Source organism: Neoarius graeffei, chromosome 28 (genome assembly GCF_027579695.1).
Source record: "Neoarius graeffei isolate fNeoGra1 chromosome 28, fNeoGra1.pri, whole genome shotgun sequence".
Classification (NCBI taxonomy): domain Eukaryota; kingdom Metazoa; phylum Chordata; class Actinopteri; order Siluriformes; family Ariidae; genus Neoarius; species Neoarius graeffei.
Genome location: NC_083596.1, coordinates 51229093 through 51250840, shown reverse-complemented (window position 1 = coordinate 51250840; position 21748 = coordinate 51229093). Strand labels below are relative to the sequence as shown.

General features: G+C 44.6%; 1 protein-coding gene across 3 annotated transcripts in view; it reads left to right on the top strand.

Moving 5' to 3' along the window:
- stard8 (StAR related lipid transfer domain containing 8) overlaps nucleotides 1-21748 on the top strand; it is a 29056-nt gene continuing 7308 nt past the window's right edge. The window contains exons 1-5 of one of the 3 annotated variants that reach the window (XM_060913194.1): nucleotides 1-149; nucleotides 2744-2777; nucleotides 18897-18968; nucleotides 21249-21330; nucleotides 21608-21671. In XM_060913194.1, the coding sequence (XP_060769177.1) occupies nucleotides 87-149; nucleotides 2744-2777; nucleotides 18897-18968; nucleotides 21249-21330; nucleotides 21608-21671 (315 nt within the window). In that variant the 5' untranslated portion in view covers nucleotides 1-86. Of the gene's footprint in view, nucleotides 150-2743; nucleotides 2778-6192; nucleotides 6417-10000; nucleotides 10408-18896; nucleotides 18969-21248; nucleotides 21331-21607; nucleotides 21672-21748 lie in introns of those variants that run through there. The other 2 variants (XM_060913195.1, XM_060913196.1) reach the window with 2 other exon arrangements.

The window sequence follows — 21748 nt, the reverse complement described above, 5'->3', positions numbered from 1 at the left end:
CACACACTCTCACACACTCTCTCACACACCTGCACGACCTTTCACCCCTGACTTTCTGACCCCTGCACTGCATCAGGGCACTAAGGATGAAGACGATGAAGAGGGCGGGGCTTTTCAGCTGTCTGTCTGCACTTCTCACTAAAACCAAGGTGAGACACCATGAACACACACACACACACACACAGAGAGAGACTGAGACAGGTGCACAGTGTGTGACAGTGGAGTGTATCGACCCCAAACCACACACAGCTGAAGGGAAACAACAAATGTTATTCTTCAAATCTGGTGTGTGTGTGTGTGTGTGTGTGTGCGTGCGTGTGTGCGTGCTCTGTACTGAGTGTGTGTGTGTTCTCCTCTTGGTGACTCTTCAACACCCTCATTTTTAAAAGTTGCCCTGCACTGAGGTTCCTGTGTCTTGGCCAATGGGCTTGTGCGGAAGCTCGATGACATCACTGCATTCCACTGGTGTATTTATACTGAGAGATTTTCCAGGGAGCCGTGTAACGGACTGTTCTGGAAAACATGAGGGCAGAAAGAGAGGGAAACATGGAATTATGGGATTCTGACAGAGTGAGAGTTATTTCTGTCAGACAGTTTTTATGGTGAACAGGGAGAACGAGAAGGAAATAAATCAACAGAGTCAAGAATAAGAACTCACCAATGCACACACTAACAACCCCAATTCCAGAAAAGTTGGGACGGGGCGTGTTTATCATTGTGCTGCATCACCTCTACTTTTACCAACACTCTGTAAACGTTTGGGAACTGAGGAGACCAATTGCTGTAGTTTTGAAAGAGAAATGTTGTCTCATTCTTGCCTGATATACAATTTCAGTTGCTCAACAGTTCGGGGTCTTCTTTGTTGTATTTTATGCTTCATAATGCACCAAATGTTTTCAATGAGAGACAGGTCTGGACTGCAGCAGGCCAGTTTAGCACCTGGACTCTTTTACTACAGAGCCATGCAGTTTTAATACGTGCAGAAAGCGGTTTGGGGCGGCACGGTGGTGTAGTGGTTAGCGCTGTCACCTCACAGCAAGAAGGTCCTGGGTTCGAGCCCCGTGGCCGGCGAGGGCCCTTCTGTGTGGAGTTTGCATGTTCTCCCCGTGTCCGCGTGGGTTTCCTCCGGGTGCTCCGGTTTCCCCCACAGTCCAAAGACATGCAGGTTAGGTTAACTGGTGACTCTAAATTGAGCGTAGGTGTGAATGTGAGTGTGAATGGTTGTCTGTGTCTATGTGTCAGCCCTGTGATGACCTGGCGACTTGTCCAGGGTGAACCCCGCCTTTCGCCCGTAGTCAGCTGGGATAGGCTCCAGCTTGCCTGCGACCCTGTAGAAGGATAAAGCGGCTAGAGATAATGAGATGAGATGAGAAAGCGGTTTGGCGTTGTCTTGCTGAAAGAAGGAAGGCCTTCCTTGAAAAAGATTTTGTCTGGATAGCAGCATGTTGCTCTGAAACATGTTTATATCGTTCAGCATTAATGATGCCTTCCCAGATGTACAAGCTACCCATGTCATGTGCACTAACGCCCCCTCATCCCATCACAGATGCTGCTTTTGAGCTGTGCACTGATAGCACGCCGGATGGTCCCTCTCCTCTTTAGCCTGGAGGACGTGGGGTCCATGATTTCTAAAAATAATTTCTACTTTTGATTCGTCAGACCTCGGGACAGTTTTCCACTTCGCCTGTCCATCATAAAAGCGCTCGGACCCAGAGAAGGGGGCGGGGTTTCTGGATATTGTTCATATCTGGTTTTAACTTGCATGTGTGGATGCAGTAATGAAGTGTTTTCACAGACGATGGTTTTCTGAAGTGTTCCTGAGCCCATACAGTGATTTCCACTACAGACCCGTGTCTGCTTTTAATGCAGTGTCTCCTGAGGGCCTGAAGATCACAGGCATCCAATGTCAGTTTTCAGCCTTGTCTCTTGCAGACAGAGATTTCTCCAGAGTCTCTGAATCCTTTAATGATATTATGGACCACAGATGATGTGATCCCAGAATTCTTTGCAGTTTTACATTGAGGAACGTTATTCTTAAATTGTTGCACTGTTTGCCAACGCAATCTTTCACAGAGCGGTGAACCCCGCCCCATCTTTACTTCTGAGAGACTCCGCCTCTCTGGGAGGGTCTTTTTATACCCAATCATCTTACTGACCTGTTGATAATTAACCTAATTAGGTTTTTTTCACATTACACAACTTTTTCAGTCTTTTGTTGCCCCGTCCCAACTTTTTTGAAACGTGTTGCTGACATCAAATTCAAAATGAGCAGATATTTTTCAAAACACAATAAAATTTCTCAGTTTCAACATTTGATATGTTGTCTTTGTACTATTTTCAGTGAAATATAGAGTTTCCATGATTTCCAAATCATCACATTCTGTTTTTATTGATGTTTTACACGGTGTCCTGAGTTTTTTGGAACTGGGGTTGTACACAAATGCATACAAATATACGCTGACATACTGTAGGTGGGCATATCGAGGCCGAATCACAGCACTGTTGTGTGCTGGATTGTGATTGGTCAGAAGGTGTTGATTAATTTTCTTTGAAGTCCTGGACTGTAGATTAAAACAGAACTTTTGTAATATTAATTTTTATCTCTAAATCACTGGATAAATTACTTTCCCATTTGTTAAGTGTATTTTTTGTTGAATTTTTTTCATTTGATTTTATTTATTTGAAGCCAATGATGTGATGTTAATCTCTTGATGAATGTGATCATGTAATTGTTCCATTCCAGAGGCTCATGGTGTCGTGTGGATCGAAGCGTCCCGGTGAGTCCCACATTACACTCCAAAATAATCACACTGATCCTTCAATTAACTCGACACACACCTGCACTGTATCCCTCTGCCTTCCTTAAGGAACGACTGGTACAGCTGTTATTAATTAATTAATTAATTGTTAGCTCCGGTCCATTAATCTGATTGGTCGAGTGTTGTTCCTCGAGCACTGATATTTCATGATAACCTCACTGTGTGTCACTCCACTCCTCATGTAAAACTTCACTCCCTCGTTCTCATCGGTTCCTACATGTACGGTGTTAATGACATCTTCAGACCCGCAGCAGATGATCCTTTACATGAAAATAACCTTTAACTTAAAATATGAAAAGCTGATCAGATGAAGATGAAAAGGAAGCAGGGACCCGAACTGTGACTCCTTTGGAATCTGTTTCTGCTTTCAGAGCAAAAATAAACAGAACATTTGGCCAGATTGTGTCCAACATGTCACTTAATTTCTATTCATTTCTTAGTTATAGAACTTTATACTTTTGTTGAGAGAGAGATGAAATAAATGTTGGAAAGAAAACAAATTAATATAATAACATTGGGAAAAGTGTTTTTTTTTTCTGAAAAATATATTTTTTAAATATTTTTATTTAAAAAATCTTTAGGAATAAGAAGTAAAATCATATTGTTATAGAATTTATAATAAATGTATCCAATTAAAAAGCGAAGAGATAAACAACTAACAAACAAAAATATACTAAAATATCCCTAAACATATTGTTTACTTAATTATTATTATGAGAATCTTCAAAAATGTAAAAAAAAAAAGAATATAAATAATATTTTAAATGTGTTATTGTGTTGTATGTGCAGTAGCAATCTAAAGTTTGTACACCCCTTCTAATTCAGTGTTTTTAATTTATTTTCATTAATAAAAAGTCTCTTCATGTCTTAAAGTAATGGTGGATGCCGTTTCTCTTTACATAGTTGTTCGGTGGTGTATTGGTTAGCGCTGTCGCCTCACAGCAAGAAGGTCCGGGTTCGAGCCCCGTGGCCGGCGAGGGCCTTTCTGTGTGGAGTTTGCATGTTCTCCCCGTGTCCGCGTGGGTTTCCTCCGGGTGCTCCGGTTTCCCCCACAGTCCAAAGACATGCAGGTTAGGTTAACTGGTGACTCTAAATTGAGCGTAGGTGTGAATGTGAGTGTGAATGGTTGTCTGTGTCTATGTGTCAGCCCTGTGATGACCTGGCGACTTGTCCAGGGTGAACCCCGCCTTTCGCCCGTAGTCAGCTGGGATAGGATCCAGCTCGCCTGCGACCCTGTAGAACAGGATAAAGCGGCTAGAGATAATGAGATGAGATGGGAATGGAGCCAGACTATGGACCCTTTTCACGTGACGTCATGACAAACGCGGCCGCCATTTTGGACGTGTACTACCAGTAGTTTACCACAGCCAACATTGAGGAACGGCAGCAAAGAAAGTTTTTACTTTCAGCAAGACTTCCATCATGCCACTATATTGTTGTGCACCTGGATGTAGTAACCATCAACAAACAAGGCAAGGCTTATCATTTTATCGGATCCCGACGGAGAAGATGGATAGCGGCCATTAACAGATTGGCAGCCCTCGGCATACCAGCGCTTGTGTAGTGACCACTTTGTTGGTGGTAAGACGAATAAAATTAGCCAGAAAAGGCATTACATTGCTGTTAACATTCTGTGGCGGCGAGTGTGTAACCAAATAGGTTAAAATAACCCATTGTAACCTCTTTATTCTTCTGTAGTAGCTATTGTTGACTAGCTAACGTCAACAAGTAGCTGGTATGTTACTATAGCAATGTTTACGTTCAGTCATTTGGATGACTGTTAAAACCTTTCAGTCTCAAGTTTTTCCTTTACTGTATTTACTAGTTTACTGTAATTATGATCCGGCAGCTATTTACACTGGATCCAGTGTAAATAGCTGCCGGAGCCGACGTCCGAGGTTCCGGAGCGCGCGCCGGAACCTCAGACGTCGGCTCCGGCAGCTATTTACCTATACAGGGCTTAATTTGAGGGGAGCAAGCCGGAGCGCGCTCCGGAACCTCAGACGTCGGCTCTGGCAGCTATTTACACTGGATCCGGTGTAAATAGCTGCCGGATCATAATTACACTAAACTAGTAAATCCAGTAAAGGAAAAACTTGAGACTGAAAGGTTTTAACAGTCATCCAAATGACTGAATGTAAACATTGCTACAGTAACATACCAGCTACTATGTTGTTGACATTAGCTAGTGCTAACAGCTAGCTGCTAGTGCACTGCTACAACACAGACACCGACCCTAATAATACAGTTCTTGGTCATTGCCTGGTAACAGCAAATTTATAATGGGCCATGTCTCAACAGACTAAGAAGTTATTTCATCTCATCTCATCTCATTATCTCTAGCCGCTTTATCCTGTTCTACAGGGTCGCAGGCGAGCTGGATCCTATCCCAGCTGACTACGGGTGAAAGGCGGGGTTCACCCTGGACAAGTCGCCAGGTCATCACAGGGCTGACACATAGACACAGACAACCATTCACACTCACATTCACACCTACGCTCAATTTAGAGTCACCAGTTAACCTAACCTGCATGTCTTTGGACTGTGGGGGAAACCGGAGCACCCGGAGGAAACCCACGCGGACACGGGGAGAACATGCAAACTCCACACAGAAAGGCCCTCGCCGGCCACGGGGCTCGAACCCAGGACCTTCTTGCTGTGAGGCGACAGCGCTAACCACTACACCACCGTGCCGCCCGAAGTTATTTCAATGACATTTAATAACATTTTGTTTATCCTGAGGACCGAAAGTAAATGAAAATGTGAACAAACCTTCGCTGTAATAAGATGGCGACCACCGGCTCCAGGGACGACCCGCTGATGTAGGCATGTTACCCAGCCTGACACAAAATATTTGTCGGCATCCAAACTCTTATACGCTTTCAGATCAATACCTGTGTATGGCGATGGGTTTTTAACGACATAGGTATACAGATCATGTGGGCCGAAGTCAGGTAAAGACGAGGGCTTCGTGTACTTCCGTACGTCAGTGAACAATCCTGGTGGAAGCAGGTAAACGTCGTTCTCTAAGCCTGCTAACCTCAATTTTTGCAAATCCCTCTCCCTCTGCTCGCCCTGTAAATGCCCTACGTCGCTGGATCGTGAAGGTGTTTTCTGCAAATCGCTCCTTTTTCTTTTATGTTTTTCGTTCGTCGCCTTCCTCGCATTCAAACTGATTCGAGCCGAAGTCCACTACATGTCCAAAATGGCGGTCGCGTTTACGAAGGTCACGAGACTGAAAAGGGTCTATAGTGGAAGTAAAAGTGGGCGTGGTCTCAGGTGCGCACTACATATCCCATGAGGCTCAGCGACTCTGCTGAGCGCGCGCGTGTCCGGAAGCGGGTTGGGGGCTTTAAACCCTGAACCCAGAACAGAGGAGGAACTTCAGAGCAGCACAGAGTCTGTGGGAGAGACATGAGCTCAGGGTGGAGGACAGAGGGAGTGAGGAAGAGGAGGAAGAGGAGGAGGAATAAACTGAGGACGGAGTGAAGAAGAGGAGAGAAAGGAGGGAAATGGATAAAAGTGGTGAAAGTGTCGGCTCTCCATCCAGAGGTTTCCCTGCGCTCAGGAGGAAACTCAAACACACACAGGTTTTAGGTGAGTTCATGGATTTATAAAGGAAATAAAAACAGACTAGATCAATATCTCTCTCTCTCTCTCTCTCTCTCTCTCTCTCTCTCACCTCTACAGTAAAGCCTGCGCGCTCCTGCGCATGCGCAAAGGTGTGCGCTTTTTAATCTACTCCCTATAATAATAATAATAATAATAAGTTTGTGTTTTTCCTTTCTGGGATTAACTACAATCAGACTTTCACTGCATTCTGGATTTCAGAAGGTGTTGATTAGTTTTCTGGAGCAGCAGCAGCTCCATTTATTATTAAAGCGCTCATTACAGATGGGCAAAAAGTAATGGGCTGTGTTTTTGTTTAATAAATAAAAATTGTAATAATTGGTAAGCTGCTGTGGTGTGAGAGAAATAAAACATGCGGGGGGGGGTGCTGCTCAAGGAAACTAATCAATGTCAGAGTGGTGGTGATGACTCGAACAGTGACTGCGCTTCACTCCCAGCCTCCTGGTGTTGGTTATTTTACTGTAACACACACAGTGTTTATGAAAAACAGAGCTGACCACAGCATGATTTCTGTGGCCTGTAATACAGGGCAAGTACACGCGTGTGTGTTTTACTGAAGTTCACATCAGTGTGTGTTCTGTTGGTTAACAAATTCACAAGCGTTTTCACCAGATAAGCTGCAAACTAACTCCCTAATCTTCACTGAAGAAGGTAGTGAAGGATCTTTAGCTAATAATCAATCACTTTGTACTTGCAGTATTTATAAAGATCAAATAAATAAGTTATTGTTGCGCGTACAGATCATGAGCCGAAATGCCAGATGTTCACGCAGAGTCTGCTGTCCACTGAAACTGTTTTCTTAAAACAGCAGAACAAAACAAACTCCTCCCCCTTTATTCATCTGTTCTTCGTCACACTGTGGATAAAAACTGAAGCTCATTTTTCATCATTAAAGATGTCACTGATTGACCTGGATGAGACCGTTCAGGACAGTGGACTGAAACTCAACCCTGAGGGAATGATGGGATGTGTGTGTTACTGTAGCTCTGTGTGTGTGGGGGGGAGTTGTTTAAAGTGAACGTTAAATAAGGTGGTGTTGAAGGTTGAGTAATGAAACAAGCCCAACGTAGAACAGAAGAAGCACCGAGTGGTTTCCTCAAGCCTCACTGAGTCAGAATGAATTTGTTCGTTTTGTGAGTTCCTCACTGTTGTGGTCATGGGGTTTGATGTATTTTTAGAGAACGTAGGTTCGAGTTGTTTCACACTCAAATGCATCAATACAGCGTCGCTTTATACAATTTAACAGCTCATACTGAAACCTGCTCTGTTTCTGTCTCTCACTCACACACACACACACACCGGGTTTCTGTTCAGTCACGTCTCAGACCTGCGTTTTCTGCTCTTGCAGTTTGGTGAAATCCAAAATTATTAGATTTATTTCCTGCTCCATCACGTGTTTACAGTGTGTGATGAATGAAGAAATAACTAAAGGATGGAGTGATACAGCTGTGAAACTTGTATTACAGATGTGACCTACGGTACATGGCAGATCTGTGTAATTGTGTGTGTGTGTAGTTTTTGCTGTACTGGTGTAAAGTGTGTTGTGTTATGGCTCCGCCCCTTTCTGCATTATGGGTGTGATGTTTTTATGCTTTGTCACTTTGTTTACACACACAGATGTGATGTGTTTTTGCATTGTGTGTGAGAGAGAGAGAGAGAGAGTACGGGTGCAGTGTGAGGAGTGTGAGAGATGAAATAAAACAGGACTGAGAACAAAGATGCGGAGAACTTCAAAGATAAACATCTGTTATCTTTTTGTCTCTCTGCGTTTGACCTTGCGAGGTCGGCAGAGTAAATTGCAAAATGAAGCCTGTATAACCCTTCGACCTCCTAACCCAGCTTGTGTGTGTTGGGGGGGAGAGAGGGAGCAAGAACTGGCATTGACTTTATTTCATTCAGACCTGTTTAAACTTGTTTACTGAAAATGAAACAGTCACAGCCTCTTACTTTCTGCCAACTGTGTGTGTGTGTGTGTGTGTGTTTTGATGATGATGATCATGAGCCGTTCTGGATCAACAGAGGTTTCGGGCACTTTCTTCACCCCCACATTCCGAGACAGGAACAGACACAACTCTGGTTCGAGTTCATTTTCCAACTGGAGATGCTGCTGGAAAGGTTGCCATGACAACAGTCTCATGACGCTGGTATCATCCTGGCGTTAAAGTTCCTCAATGTGGAAAAAGATTTCGAATTAAAATCGTTGCTCAAACTTTGCATGTAGCTGTAAGAGTAGGCGGGGTTTATCATGAAGCTTGTGGGAGGAGATGAATGGTAATGAATGGGAAATGAACTAAAGGAAAGGACGATCTCGGTCAGTCCTATCTGTCTGACTGTCTCTCTCCGTCTGTCTCGCTCTCCCAGCGGAGTGTGTTTAATTTCCTGTCTGAGATCTGATAGTTATCGGAGACTCTCCTCGGGAGGAAATGATGCGTGCTAAGCCACACCCCCACAGTTGTCTGTCTGATCTTTTGTTTCCTGTGGTGTCCCAGTCGTCCGCTCCACTCCTTTCCTTTTCCATCGCTCGCTCCAGACCCTGAGGGATTACCCACAATGCCTCTGCAGGCTTGGCTCAGGAGAAAGGAAGTGACTGAACAGAACCTGAGACCCAATCAGAGCACAAACAGGAAATGCCACTTCACTTCACCTCTTCTGTCTGTCTGTATAAACACAGTAATTATGGACACGCCCCCTTCACTGGAACTGACGTGTGCAGAGACACGCCCCCTTCACTGGAACTGACGTGTGCAGAGACACGCCCCCTTCACTGGAACTGACGTGTGCAGAGACACACCCCCTTCACTGGAACTGACGTGTGCAGAGACACGCCCCCTTCACTGGAACTGACGGGTGCAGAGACACGCCCCCTTCACTGGAACTGACGTGTGCAGAGACACGCCCCCTTCACTGGAACTGACGGGTGCAGAGACACGCCCCCTTCACTGGAACTGACGGGTGCAGAGACACGCCCCCTTCACTGGAACTGACGGGTGCAGAGACACGCCCCCTTCACTGGAACTGACGGGTGCAGAGACACGCCCCCTTCACTGGAACTGACGGGTGCAGAGACACGCCCCCTTCACTGGAACTGACGGGTGCAGAGACACGCCCCCTTCACTGGAACTGACGGGTGCAGAGACACGCCCCCTTCACTGGAACTGACGGGTGCAGAGACACGCCCCCTTCACTGGAACTGACGGGTGCAGAGACACGCCCCCTTCACTGGAACTGACGGGTGCAGAGACACGCCCCCTTGATGCAGAGGCACGCCTCCTTCACTGGAACTGAATTTTGAAGGCTACACCTCCTAGATTCTAAGTGATTTCTTTCATTTTTTTTGTTTTTCTCATGTCTTTGTTGTGAACGACTCTTACTTTCTTTTTTCATTTCTTTGTTCTTTTTTTTCTTACACTATGCAGCCTTTTGTTTGTTCCCCCCCCACCCTCTTAACAATCTCACTTTTGTGGTTTTTATTAGTGGGTGTGTCTTAAAACTAATTTTAACTCCTTTCAGTCTTTCTCTCTCACTCACACACACACACACACACACACACACACAGCGGTGTGGCCGGAGTGGTGTGTGTTTCCTGGCTCATTGTGAAGTGGGCCATTCAGGCCAAGGGGCCAAATGGGGCAGGAAGTGTGAGCCTGCCCCCCATCTACCCCAACATCCCCCTCTTTACTTCAGCATGAGGAACATTTCTCGCCTTCTCCTGCCACATCCTGTTAGCAACACCAGCTTCGTTATCCTTCTAGCTCTGTCATGAGCTTTTAAATGTTTTATTAGAGAGCGAGAGAGAGACCCTTCGACCCTTACTGGATTAAATGGCTTTTTGTAAAGTCAGGGAAATGTTGGAAACCTGTGGCTGATTAACGGGTTAACGATATGGAGACCTCATCACCACGGCGCCGCCGCCGTTACCATGACGGTTCCGTGACTCGGCGACGGCACCGCGGTTACGGTGAGTTCAAAAACTTCAAGCTTGACATCTTATCGTTCATCACTCAAACCTGAAACTCAGACCTTCACAATTCTGACTTTTTAAAAATATCCAGGAATCATTTCAGCAGTAATGTAATGAATAATGAATCATCTGGACTGTTAAACAAATCAGTAAATATTCTTTGCAGTGTCTTTATTCCTCAGGACGGGACGTCAGTGACCACGTGAGAGCAAAATATAAACGGCTATAGAACCAGACTGAACAATGACCTTTTATTCAGCACGGTGTACAGAGAGATTCATTCCAAAGTGTGTGTGAATCAATTAATTTAGATGATTACTGATAAAAGAATGAATCAGTCTGAAAATTTGTATATCAGTTGTAAAGAATGTCATGTCCTTTGACTCAATCAGTTGGACTGTACAGTTACAGGTAAATGAGTCAGGTGTGAAGATTCAGATATGAAGTATTATCAGGAAATCGGAAGGATGAGTTGGATCATTCGAGTTCGTTCAATGAGATAAAAAAGAATAAGTACGGAGTCAGTTGTAAAGAATTGGGAATCAATCTGAATTCATAAAGAATCAACAAAGATTACTGGCTGATTCAAAGAAGCATTGTTGGACAATTAAACAGTTGTAATCAGGTGTAACTAATTAGCAAGGAACCACTATGACCATTAGAACCAGTAAAGAATCATTTGGATATGAGAGAGGTTCAGGAAAGAAAGAAAAGAATCAGTTGTAAGGAATTGGTGATGGAACCTGGAGGACAATTAGAATCAGTATGAAAGTGTAGAAATCGTATGAATCGTTTAGGTTCCGTGATTCGGTGGATACGTTGATGTGCCACAGTGGCTAGTGACTGTGGCTAATGTGTCCTCTCTAAATCTATAATCTTCACTGTGCTTTCAGGATTAAAAACAAACAAACCATGATGATCCACTCTTGTTCATGATGTTCCCCAGGATGGTGGAACCAATGGAGGTTTGGTTAGCGGTAAATGCTAAGTGTGGTGACTAATTTTTCCTCCTAATTACCAACACATCTGAGGTAAATGTTGATGTTCCAGATGGTTCTGTCATGTTTCCACTGTTCCTGTGTCTCTATGCTGTCTGCATAAATGAAATATGAGCTGACAGAAGGTTTGTCGTATACAAGCTGCTGAGGGAATATCAGAGGATCTCGGACACACGCCCATTAAAAGCTGTTTTCTCTGGAACAGCAAATAAACACAAATGCAGAAACATGGAGGAGAGAGACGGGGGGGAAGAGGCGGCTTTTCCTGGAACTGATGATCATTTTTTCGAAGAACTTGCTAAAGACCTTTTTGTAAATTTTTAAAGAACTGTTTGGACAGTTAAATGACTCTGAGCAGAATTACTTTGAATGATAAAAGGAATCAGGAAAGAATCATTTGGATGGTTAAAGAATTGGTAAAGAATCATTTGGATAGGTAAAGAATTGGTAAAGAATCATTTGGACAGGTAAAGAATCATTTGGGCAGTTAAAAAAATTGGTGAAGAATCATTTGGACAGGTGAAGAATCATTTGGACAGTTAGAATTGGTAAAGAATCATTTGGACAGGTGAAGAATCATTTGGACAGTTAAAGAATTGGTAAAGAATCATTTGGACAGGTAAAGAATTGGTGAAGAATCATTTGGACAGGTAAAGAATCATTTGGACAGTTAGAATTGGTAAAGAATCATTTGGACAGGTGAAGAATCATTTGGACAGTTAAAGAATTGGTGAAGAATCATTTGGACAGGTGAAGAATCATTTGGACAGGTGAAGAATCATTTGGACAGTTAGAATTGGTAAAGAATCATTTGGACAGTTGAAGAATCATTTGGACAGTTAAAGAATTGGTAAAGAATCATTTGGACAGGTAAAGAATCATTTGGACAGTTAGAATTGGTAAAGAATCATTTGGACAGGTGAAGAATCATTTGGACAGTTAGAATTGGTAAAGAATCATTTGGACAGGTGAAGAATCATTTGGACAGGTAAAGAATTGGTGAAGAATCATTTGGACAGGTAAAGAATTGGTAAAGAATCATTTGGACAGGTGAAGAATTGGTAAAGAATCATTTGGACAGGTGAAGAATCATTTGGACGGCTCAAGAATTGGTAAAGAATCAAATCCGTTTTTAATTGCCATCTTGACTCCCCACAATGCATTATGGGTATTCTGTAGTCACTGGTCAGTTTGTGGGATTTTGATGTGTTTGGTGAATGAGGACATCGTTTTAACCCCAGGGTTGGTCTCTGTCTGTCTGTCTATCTGTCTGTCTCTAATACACACCCACCTCTGGTATCCTACTGTTAGTCCATTATCCTTCATATGGAGACAAGCGGGAGGTTAACATTGGATAACTAATGCGCGCACACGCGCCTTCCCTCCATGGTGTGTTTGAACTCCTCTCCTCCTGTCCCCTACTGAGGCAACATTGCTTTTGTTCCTAAAAAAAAAGTGTTATGCAAATAAGTCCCCAGAGTAAGTTAAATTTAGGACTGGCCTTTTGCATGTCAGGAGGGTGCTGTTCACCTGCTCTGTGTGTGTGTGTGTGTGTGTGTGTGTGTGTGTGTGTGTGTGTGTGTGTGTGTGTGTGTGTGTGACCATGATGTATTCAGCACTCCAAAAAACCCCAGTGCTAGTCTATGAGCCCTCTACAGCTAAAGCAAGAAACTAGCGAGGGAGAGTGAACAGAACGGAGGATTCTAGAACCGCACCGAAGATTGTAGCTTTGGACTAAAAATTGTAGATCCGCACTGCGTTTCTGAACCGTATGATATTTCTAGAACCACGGTATCTTTACAACCTCACAATATTTATTTCCACAAAAGACTGTGATGTGAAACTGCTGCTGCTGTGGTCCGGTCTGGGATACTGCACTGAGTATTCTAGAGCCACACTGATGATTTTTCGAACAGCTTTGACAATTGTAGGATCAGGCTGACCGTTCTAGAACCTTTTATTCTGATCAAAAATCCCTCCCAGGTGAAACGGATTCCAAGAATCCTAGACCTGGAAGGATCGATTTGATGATTCTAGAACAGGCATGAGTCAAGGTTCTCATCTCATCTCATTATCTGTAGCCGCTTTATCCTGTTCTACAGGGTCGCAGGCGAGCTGGATCCTATCCCAGCTGACTACGGGCGAAAGGCGGGGTTCACCCTGGACAAGTCGCCAGGTCATCACAGGGCTGACACATAGACACAGACAACCATTCACACTCACATTCACACCTACGCTCAATTTAGAGTCACCAGTTAACCTAACCTGCATGTCTTTGGACTGTGGGGGAAACCGGAGCACCCGGAGGAAACCCACGCGGACACGGGGAGAACATGCAAACTCCACACAGAAAGGCCCTCGCCGGCCACGGGGCTCGAACCCGGACCTTCTTGCTGTGAGGCGACAGCGCTAACCACTACACCACCGTGCCGCCTGAGTCAAGGTTTTACTGACAAAATGTATTTACACCATCTCATCTCATCTCATTATCTCTAGCCGCTTTATCCTTCTACAGGGTCGCAGGCAAGCTGGAGCCTATCCCAGCTGACTACGGGCGAAAGGCGGGGTACACCCTGGACAAGTCGCCAGGTCATCACAGGGCTGACACATAGACACAGACAACCATTCACACTCACATTCACACCTACGGTCAATTTAGAGTCACCAATTAACCTAACCTGCATGTCTTTGGACTGTGGGGGAAACCGGAGCACCCGGAGGAAACCCACGCGGACACGGGGAGAACATGCAAACTCCACACAGAAAGGCCCTCGCCGGCCACGGGGCTCGAACCCGGACCTTCTTGCTGTGAGGCGACAGCGCTAACCACTACACCACCGTGCCGCCTGAGTCAAGGTTTTACTGACAAAATGTATTTACACCATGATTACATGAATTCTGGATCTGAGCGGAAGATTCTAGAACCTCACTGGCGGTTTTTAGAAATGCACTGAGGATTGTAGAGTCAGGCTGGCCATTCTAGAACCACACTGATGAATGTTGAGCTGTGTGGCGGTTTTTTTTAACTACCTCAAAGCACCGAGAAGTCTAAACCCAGACTTGTAATTCTACTGACGGTTAAGGGCCCTGTGGATTCTAGAGCCATACTGGTAATTCTCGAACTGGATGGACTGTTATAGGATTTTTAAAGTGCATTAATGATGGTAGAACCACACTGTGGTGTCTGGGACTCCACTGATTTTAGATCCAGGCCTGATGGTGTTAGAATTGCACTGATAATTGTTGAACTTGGTGAAGAATTCTAGAATTGCCAGGATGGTTTGATAAACTTCCATGTTCTAATAATTCACGAACCAGGCAAGCAAGATTTATAATAGTAAGATTTTTCCCAAGACCGAAATGAAGAGTACAAAGCGTTGGACAGGTGTTTTTTTTTTTTCTTTTTTTTTTTTTAGAACGACATCATTACACTTCATTCTAGAAGTGTACAGACTGTTATCAGGCAAAGCATCCTTCGCAAAAACGTATTTACTGTGAAAGCCTATGGGCTAAAGCTGATGCAGTGGATGATTCTAGACCTGGACTGCAGCAAGTTTTCAAGAACCTCACTGTTTTTGTTTGTTTCAAAGAACACTTCTGAACATCGTAGAATGAGGAGTTCCAGAACTGAAGCGAAGTTTGACTCGCAAAATGGGTTCAGATGGAAAGTCTCTGTGAAGCAAAAACTGATGCTGAGGATTCTAGAACCTGGACAGGAGATTCTAGAACCACACTGATTCTAGAACTGGACTGAAGTTTGTAGATTTAAGGTCAATTTATTCTTCTGCATGGAATGTATGTTGTTTCAGTGTCGGTATTTGCACAGGGTGAAGGTGTGCATGTCCTGTAGGGGGCACTGTTACAGGAAACACACCAGAATTTACTGCTTTTACATGGAGAAGAAAAGCAGAAGGCGAGGTCCGTGTTTCACTGTCGCAAAACTAAACAGAAAATAACCCGGACAAAATGTCGTTCTGAAACAAATTCCCTGGGAAAACGAAACCTCACGTGATTTCAGTGTAAACCAAGTGAATTCTCAGTGAAAATGTTGCAGTGTTTTTACTCGTCTGTGTTCTGCAGTGGATCTCGTATTTAAATCCACAGTTCCATCAGTCACTAACGGATGGATTCTTTTAGTTTTATTGAGTTCTGGTTTCCATCAGGGACGCTGTGGGTTTATTGGGAGTTTGTTAGCGACAAAATGATCTGCAGAATTGAACTGGGGTTATAACAAACTCCAGCCGCGACAGAACCTCCTCACGCTTTCTGTTTATATTTACTTCAGTGTAGATTTGATGCAGAAGTCTAAATCTGCCTTTAGACTGATGATTTTAGAACCGAGAGAGAGAGAGAATCACTGGATGAAGGGGAAATGAGAAAAAGATATGATGAATGTAGGTGAGAGGAGCAAATTAGCAGTGTGTGGGAGGGATAAGGGTGGAAATCCCGCAGTGCCTTTGGGAGTTCTAGAATGCTGCACTGGGAAACAGGAAGTGAAGGAAGCAGATAAGATCTCTAGAAGTCAAACCACAGCTGTGTGTGTGTTGGTTATAAAGTGTGAATAGTGTGGCAACTTTTCTAAAGTGGGTACATCAGCACAACTGTCGAGTTTCTGGAACGGCTCAGTAGGTTCTAGAGTTGCCAAAGAGGATTCCAAAACACTTCTGGTACAGTTCTAGAATAACCTGCGCTGTCCTTGAATCCTTGCTGTCATTTTTAATAATAAAAAAAATAAAGAAAATGGACACATTATTTTGGAATTGCAACACAATTCATGAACTGCACTTAAGATTCTAGAGCCAGGAGGATTTAGATCTGACCATTCTAGAACCTCCTCCCTGCATGCAGATGTAGAGGAGAGTTGAGACCCAGATAGAGGACTTTGCAACTGCACCAAGGGTTGTAGAACAAGACTGCCCTGGTGTCTGGAACCGCACTGATTTTTAGAACCTGACCTGATGTTTGAACTGCGCTGAGAATGGAGGATTCGAGAGCTGAGTGAAAGACTTTACTTTCATGACTGCTCTAAAATGGCACTGAATTCTAGAACCTGATGGACAATCAAGAATTGCACTGACGAAGTCTGGGACCAGACGAATAACTTTAGGACTCTGCTGAGGAATCTAGAACCAGGTGGATCAGAACTGCACTGAATTTTGGAACCAGGGCTGATTATTATTATTATTTTTTTTTTAGAACTGCACTGAAGACCAGCCTGTGGTGTCTAGAACTGCTGGAACTTTTTATTTTATTTTTAAAGTTTAGACTGATTTGGTTTTAGAACGGCACTGAGGATTCAACAATCGCCACCAGAATCTAGAATCATTGTAGATCTGCACTAAATTCTAGAACCTGGATGACCATTTTAGAACTACACTGAGGAGTTAGAAATAAGACCCTGGTGCTGGTTCTCTCCATCATTCGTGTGATGTCTGTCTGGATCTGAGCTCGTTCTGTGGGTCCCCCCCCCCGACTCAATCAGAGCTGGAATCATTCCCACGCTTCCTGATGATGAAATTAATCTTCACTGGAACCCCACAGATGGACTAATTACCCCGACGTGCCTCTGCTCTAATCTCCTTCATTTAGTGGTTGCTGGACGCGTCTCCACATGCGTGTCCATTAAGCACTGTCGTTAAAGTTCTTCACTCTGGCCCTTCATTAGATCGTTGTAACAAGCTTCATCATGTGTGAATAATTTAGCCTCGTGTATGCAAATGAGACGGGTGATTACATCACTGTGTAATGAAGGAGTCGTCCTTTACTTCTGATCTAAGGTCTGTTTTTATGGAGGTCTTTACAAAAGATGGATGAAATGGGTTTATAAAACTCTTGAAACTTCTAAAAGGTTCCAGTCATCACATCTTATTCTTCATTGCCAGGGTTCTGGGTCTCTTCCACCAAACCCCACCCCCCCAAAAAAAGAGCTCTACGTTTTTATGGATCAGTGTTTTTCAGGGACCTTTTTTGTTTTATCCCCCCCAAGGCTTGATGCGTTTTCAGTGCAGGGTGATGTTTCAGAGTTCTGGGAGGTGTTTTTTTTTTTTTGGGGGGGGGATGTTCTTCAGGAGGTGGCACGGTGGTGTAGTGGTTAGCACTGTTGCTTCACAGCAAGAAGGTCTGGGTTCAAGCCCCGTGGCCAGCGAGGGCCTTTCTGTGTGGAGTTTGCATGTTCTCCCCGTGTCCGCGTGGGTTTCCTCCGGGTGCTCCGGTTTCCCCCACAGTCCAAAGACATGCAGGTTAGGTTAACTGGTGACTCTAAATTGAGCGTAGGTGTGAGTGTGAATGGTTGTCTGTGTCTATGGCTACGTTTACACTAGACCGTATCTGTCTCGTTTTCTTCGCGGATGCACTGTCCGTTTACATTAAAACGCCTGGAAACGGGAATCCGCCAGCGTCCACGTATTCAATCCAGATTGTGTCAGCTCCGGTGCTGTGTAAACATTCAGAATACACGGATACGCTGTGCTGAGCTCTAGCTGGCATTGTCATTGGACAACGTCACTGTGACATCCACCTTCCTGATTCGCTGGCGTTGGTCATGTGACGCGACTGCTGAAAAACGGCGCGGACTTCCGCCTTGTATCATCTTTCATTAAAGAGTATAAAAGTATGAAAATACTGCAAATACTGATGCAAATACTGCCCATTGTGTAGTTATGATTGTCTTTAGGCTTGCCATCCTTCCACTTGCAAGTAGTAAGTGATCTGCGCTGAGATCTCACACACAGCGGCTCAGTCCCGAATCGTGGCTTGTGCACTTCACTCGCGCGCTCTGTGAGCTGCGCAGGGCCGGAGTGCGCACCCTCCAGAGGGCACTCGCTGTTCAGGGCGGAGTGATTTGGAGCGCAGGATGCCTGCGGAGCCGAGCGTATCCGCGTATTGGCGTTGCTGTGTGCACGGCTAACGGTTTTAGTGTAAACGCGAATCGTTTTAAGAACGTTAATCTGATGATCCGCTGATTCGACGTAATGTAAATGTAGCCTATGCGTCAGCCCTGTGATGACCTGGCGACTTGTCCAGGGTGAACCCCGCCTTTCGCCCGTAGTCAGCTGGGATAGGCTCCAGCTCGCCTGCGACCCTGTAGAACAGGATAAAGTGGCTACAGATGATGAGATGAAATGAGATGTTCTTCAGGAACCCATGGTTTCAGGTCTCTGTGTGTTTAGGGCTTAATGACCTTTTTAAAGCTGCATGTTTCGGCTTCAGTTTGAGTTGAGGAACATGGGCTTGCAGCCCGGCTTCGTCTCGCCCGCCTGGTGAGTCTATGATGGACAGTGTGAGATGAATGTGAGATGCTCTTCAGTGTAATGCTGAGTGATGTCCATCAGGAGCAGTGGAAGTTTTATAATGCTCTCTCATCATGGACTCGGCCTTCTGAAGTCCTGTACAGAGTCGCATCACGATTCAGAGGTCTCACTTCTGTCCTGTTTAATGATCTCGGTTGATACCTACAGTATCATTTAATGATCTCTTTCTTTCTTTCAGAGATGGAGGCAAAGGAGGCATGTGATTGGCTGAGAGCAGCAGGGTTCCCTCAGTATGTGCAGCTTTATGAAGGTAATCGATAACCATCAATTAATCAGCACGGTTTCATGATGTCATCACTTACCTAATTACCTTCTCTCACACACTGATATATGTTCACTCACACACTGCCCTTTACAAACCTTTCATCTGCACTTCTCTCTCTCTCTCTCTCTCTCTCTCTCTCTCTCTGTGTCGGTGGAGTAGATGAGATGTTAATCTGCTCCTGCCATGATGTTGGCTTTGTGAATTGGGAAATTGATTTGAGGCCTCCTGCTCTCTGTGTGTGTGTTTATATATCTCAGCCCGGCTGTTTTAGTGTCGAGCAGGTCCAGGGGTCTGAGTGCAGAAAAGCAGACCCTGCCCTTATGGCGGAGTTGAGCGTATAAATCCAGTTCTGTTTCTCTCACTGGCACCTTCGCCGTCTAAACAGTGGTGTCGGTTATTCTAGAACTGCATTAAGGATTCTCGAACCACACTGGTTCTTTGATCATAATCTACAGCCAGCCTGATGATTTAAGGTTTGCGTTAACGATTGTAGAAGCGCGCACACACACACAGAAGCATGTGATTTTATAGCCAGACGAATGACTTGAAAGCTGCACTCATGAATCCTGAACCACACTGAGCATTCTAGAACCGCACTGGATTTAATGCTCAGGAACTGTGCTAGTGAATGGGGAACCATGCAAATAAATCTAGAACCACACTAGGAAATGGAGTCACGGTGTCTTTAGAACTTCATTAAGAATTCTCAGAAGGGGAGAGGATGTGGTCAATACATGATGAGTTACGGAGATGTGGTCGCGTCACGATCGGGGCGTGGTCAGGATGTACTCAGTGTAGGGTTGCAGCATGGTCAGGAGGTTGTCAGAGCGTGCTTAGGGTGTGGTTTGACCAAGATCAGGGTGTGTTTGGGGTGTGGTCAGGAGGAGGTCAGGGTGTGGTTGCAGCATGGTCAGGGTGCATAAATAGAATTTTATTGGTGTGTGTTCACGCCAAGTGATTCTTCCTCCTCCTCCCCCCCACACACACACTTTTATTGAATTAATTTTATTTATTTTAATCAACGTGGGTAAATGAAGCTGCTCTTGCGTGACGTGTATTTTAACTCCAGAGGTCGCTGCACGAGTAAAACTCCACAGGATCTTATCGGCATGAACTTTAAAATCCCTCAGCAGGCCGTGGTGTCGAACACTGGTATAATTCCAGAACGCAGTAATGAGCTCCCAACACTGCACAGAGTAAAAATCCACAAGCTCCGCCCTCTCTTGCGTTAATCAGGTGTTTATTTTTGCACATGAAGCTTCCAGACGGATTATGAGCTTTAATGATGGCGCTGACTGTTTTGAAAGACGTCTGCAGCAAGGAGTCAATAATTAAACGCGCCATTAATCCCATCTCAACCACAACTCCGCCTCCTGGAGATGAGTTACTGTGGAAGCGCTCCTGGTGAGTGATGGGTGTGTCTCATCCTGCAGTCTGTGAGAATGTAAGTGCAAGATATGTCTCTACTGTGGACTTTTTGTGACTGGCTGCGTCTCATTATGCAGCCTGTAGGAAGTGTGTCTTGGGAACACTGATGAGGACAGAATTTAGGAAACGAGGGAGCTACTTGAAAACTAGGGAAACGAAAGATGACGGAATGATGTGAACACTGCTGAAATATGAGAAAAGGCTGGGCATTCAGGAAGGTTGGGAATAGGGAAAGTAGAGTGCGAGAAGACTTGGGAATAGTGACACTGGGGGGAAAAGAAAATTCGAGAACACTAGGGAGAAGGGAAGCGAGGGAACACTTGGTGGCTGCGTCTCATTCTGCTGTCTGTAGGGAGGATGGGGACAAGCAGGAGGAAGCGTCCGATTTGGGCGTTTGTGATTAGAAAGGGTCAGTGGGTGAAGTGGAGTGCTCGAGAGGAAGGAGGCTGAAACAAAGGCGGGAAACTGAGCGAGTCAGGAAGTGCTCGAGAGAGAGAGACACACACACACACACACACAGAATAAATGATATGAAGTAGCTGATATTCTGATTATAGCAGAGACTTACTGATTTTGGTGTGTGTGTGTGTGTGTGTGTGTGTGTGTGTGTGTGTGTGTGTGTGTGTGTGTGTGTGTGAAAGTGCACAGGCACATGTGTGAGTGTGTATGTGAGAGTTTACATGTGCGTGTGGTAAATGTGACTGTTATTACGCTCGGTCACAGCTGTGTGTGTCAACGGTTCACATGATCCTGTTTTGTGTGTACACACACACACACACACACACACACACGTGACAATTAATTCTCTCTCTCTCTCTCTCTCTCTCTCTCTCTCAGCCTCTCTCTTCCCCATCGATATCTCCTCGGTCAGGAGGGATCATGAGTTTTTGGATCATGACTCAGTGCGAGCATTATGCAGGTGAGACTGGATCACATCATGGGCTGCGTTCCAAACCACACACTAATGTCTTTTTAGTAGCACTGAAAAATGTTTTTGAGAAAACTAATTTTATAAAAGCTGAAAAGCCCGTGTCTGTGGAAAGATCGTCATGTCAGAACAGAAAAAAGGAGAAAGAAAAGAAAAGCTGCTGGTCTTTCGCTTGGAAAATGAGTCACATTACTGAAAAAAATACATCATTATTTCCTCTTTCCTCTAAACTCCTCTTCTTCTCACCTTCTCGTCGGGTGTGTTTCAGGAGATTGACAACTTTGAACAAATGCGCTGCTATGAGTCTGGAAGTTCACTTCTGCTGCAAACAGGTCAGTGAAATCTGATTGGCTGTGAGAGCTGTCAATCAAACCAAAGCCATTGTATAATATTGAGGGATTGGATCATG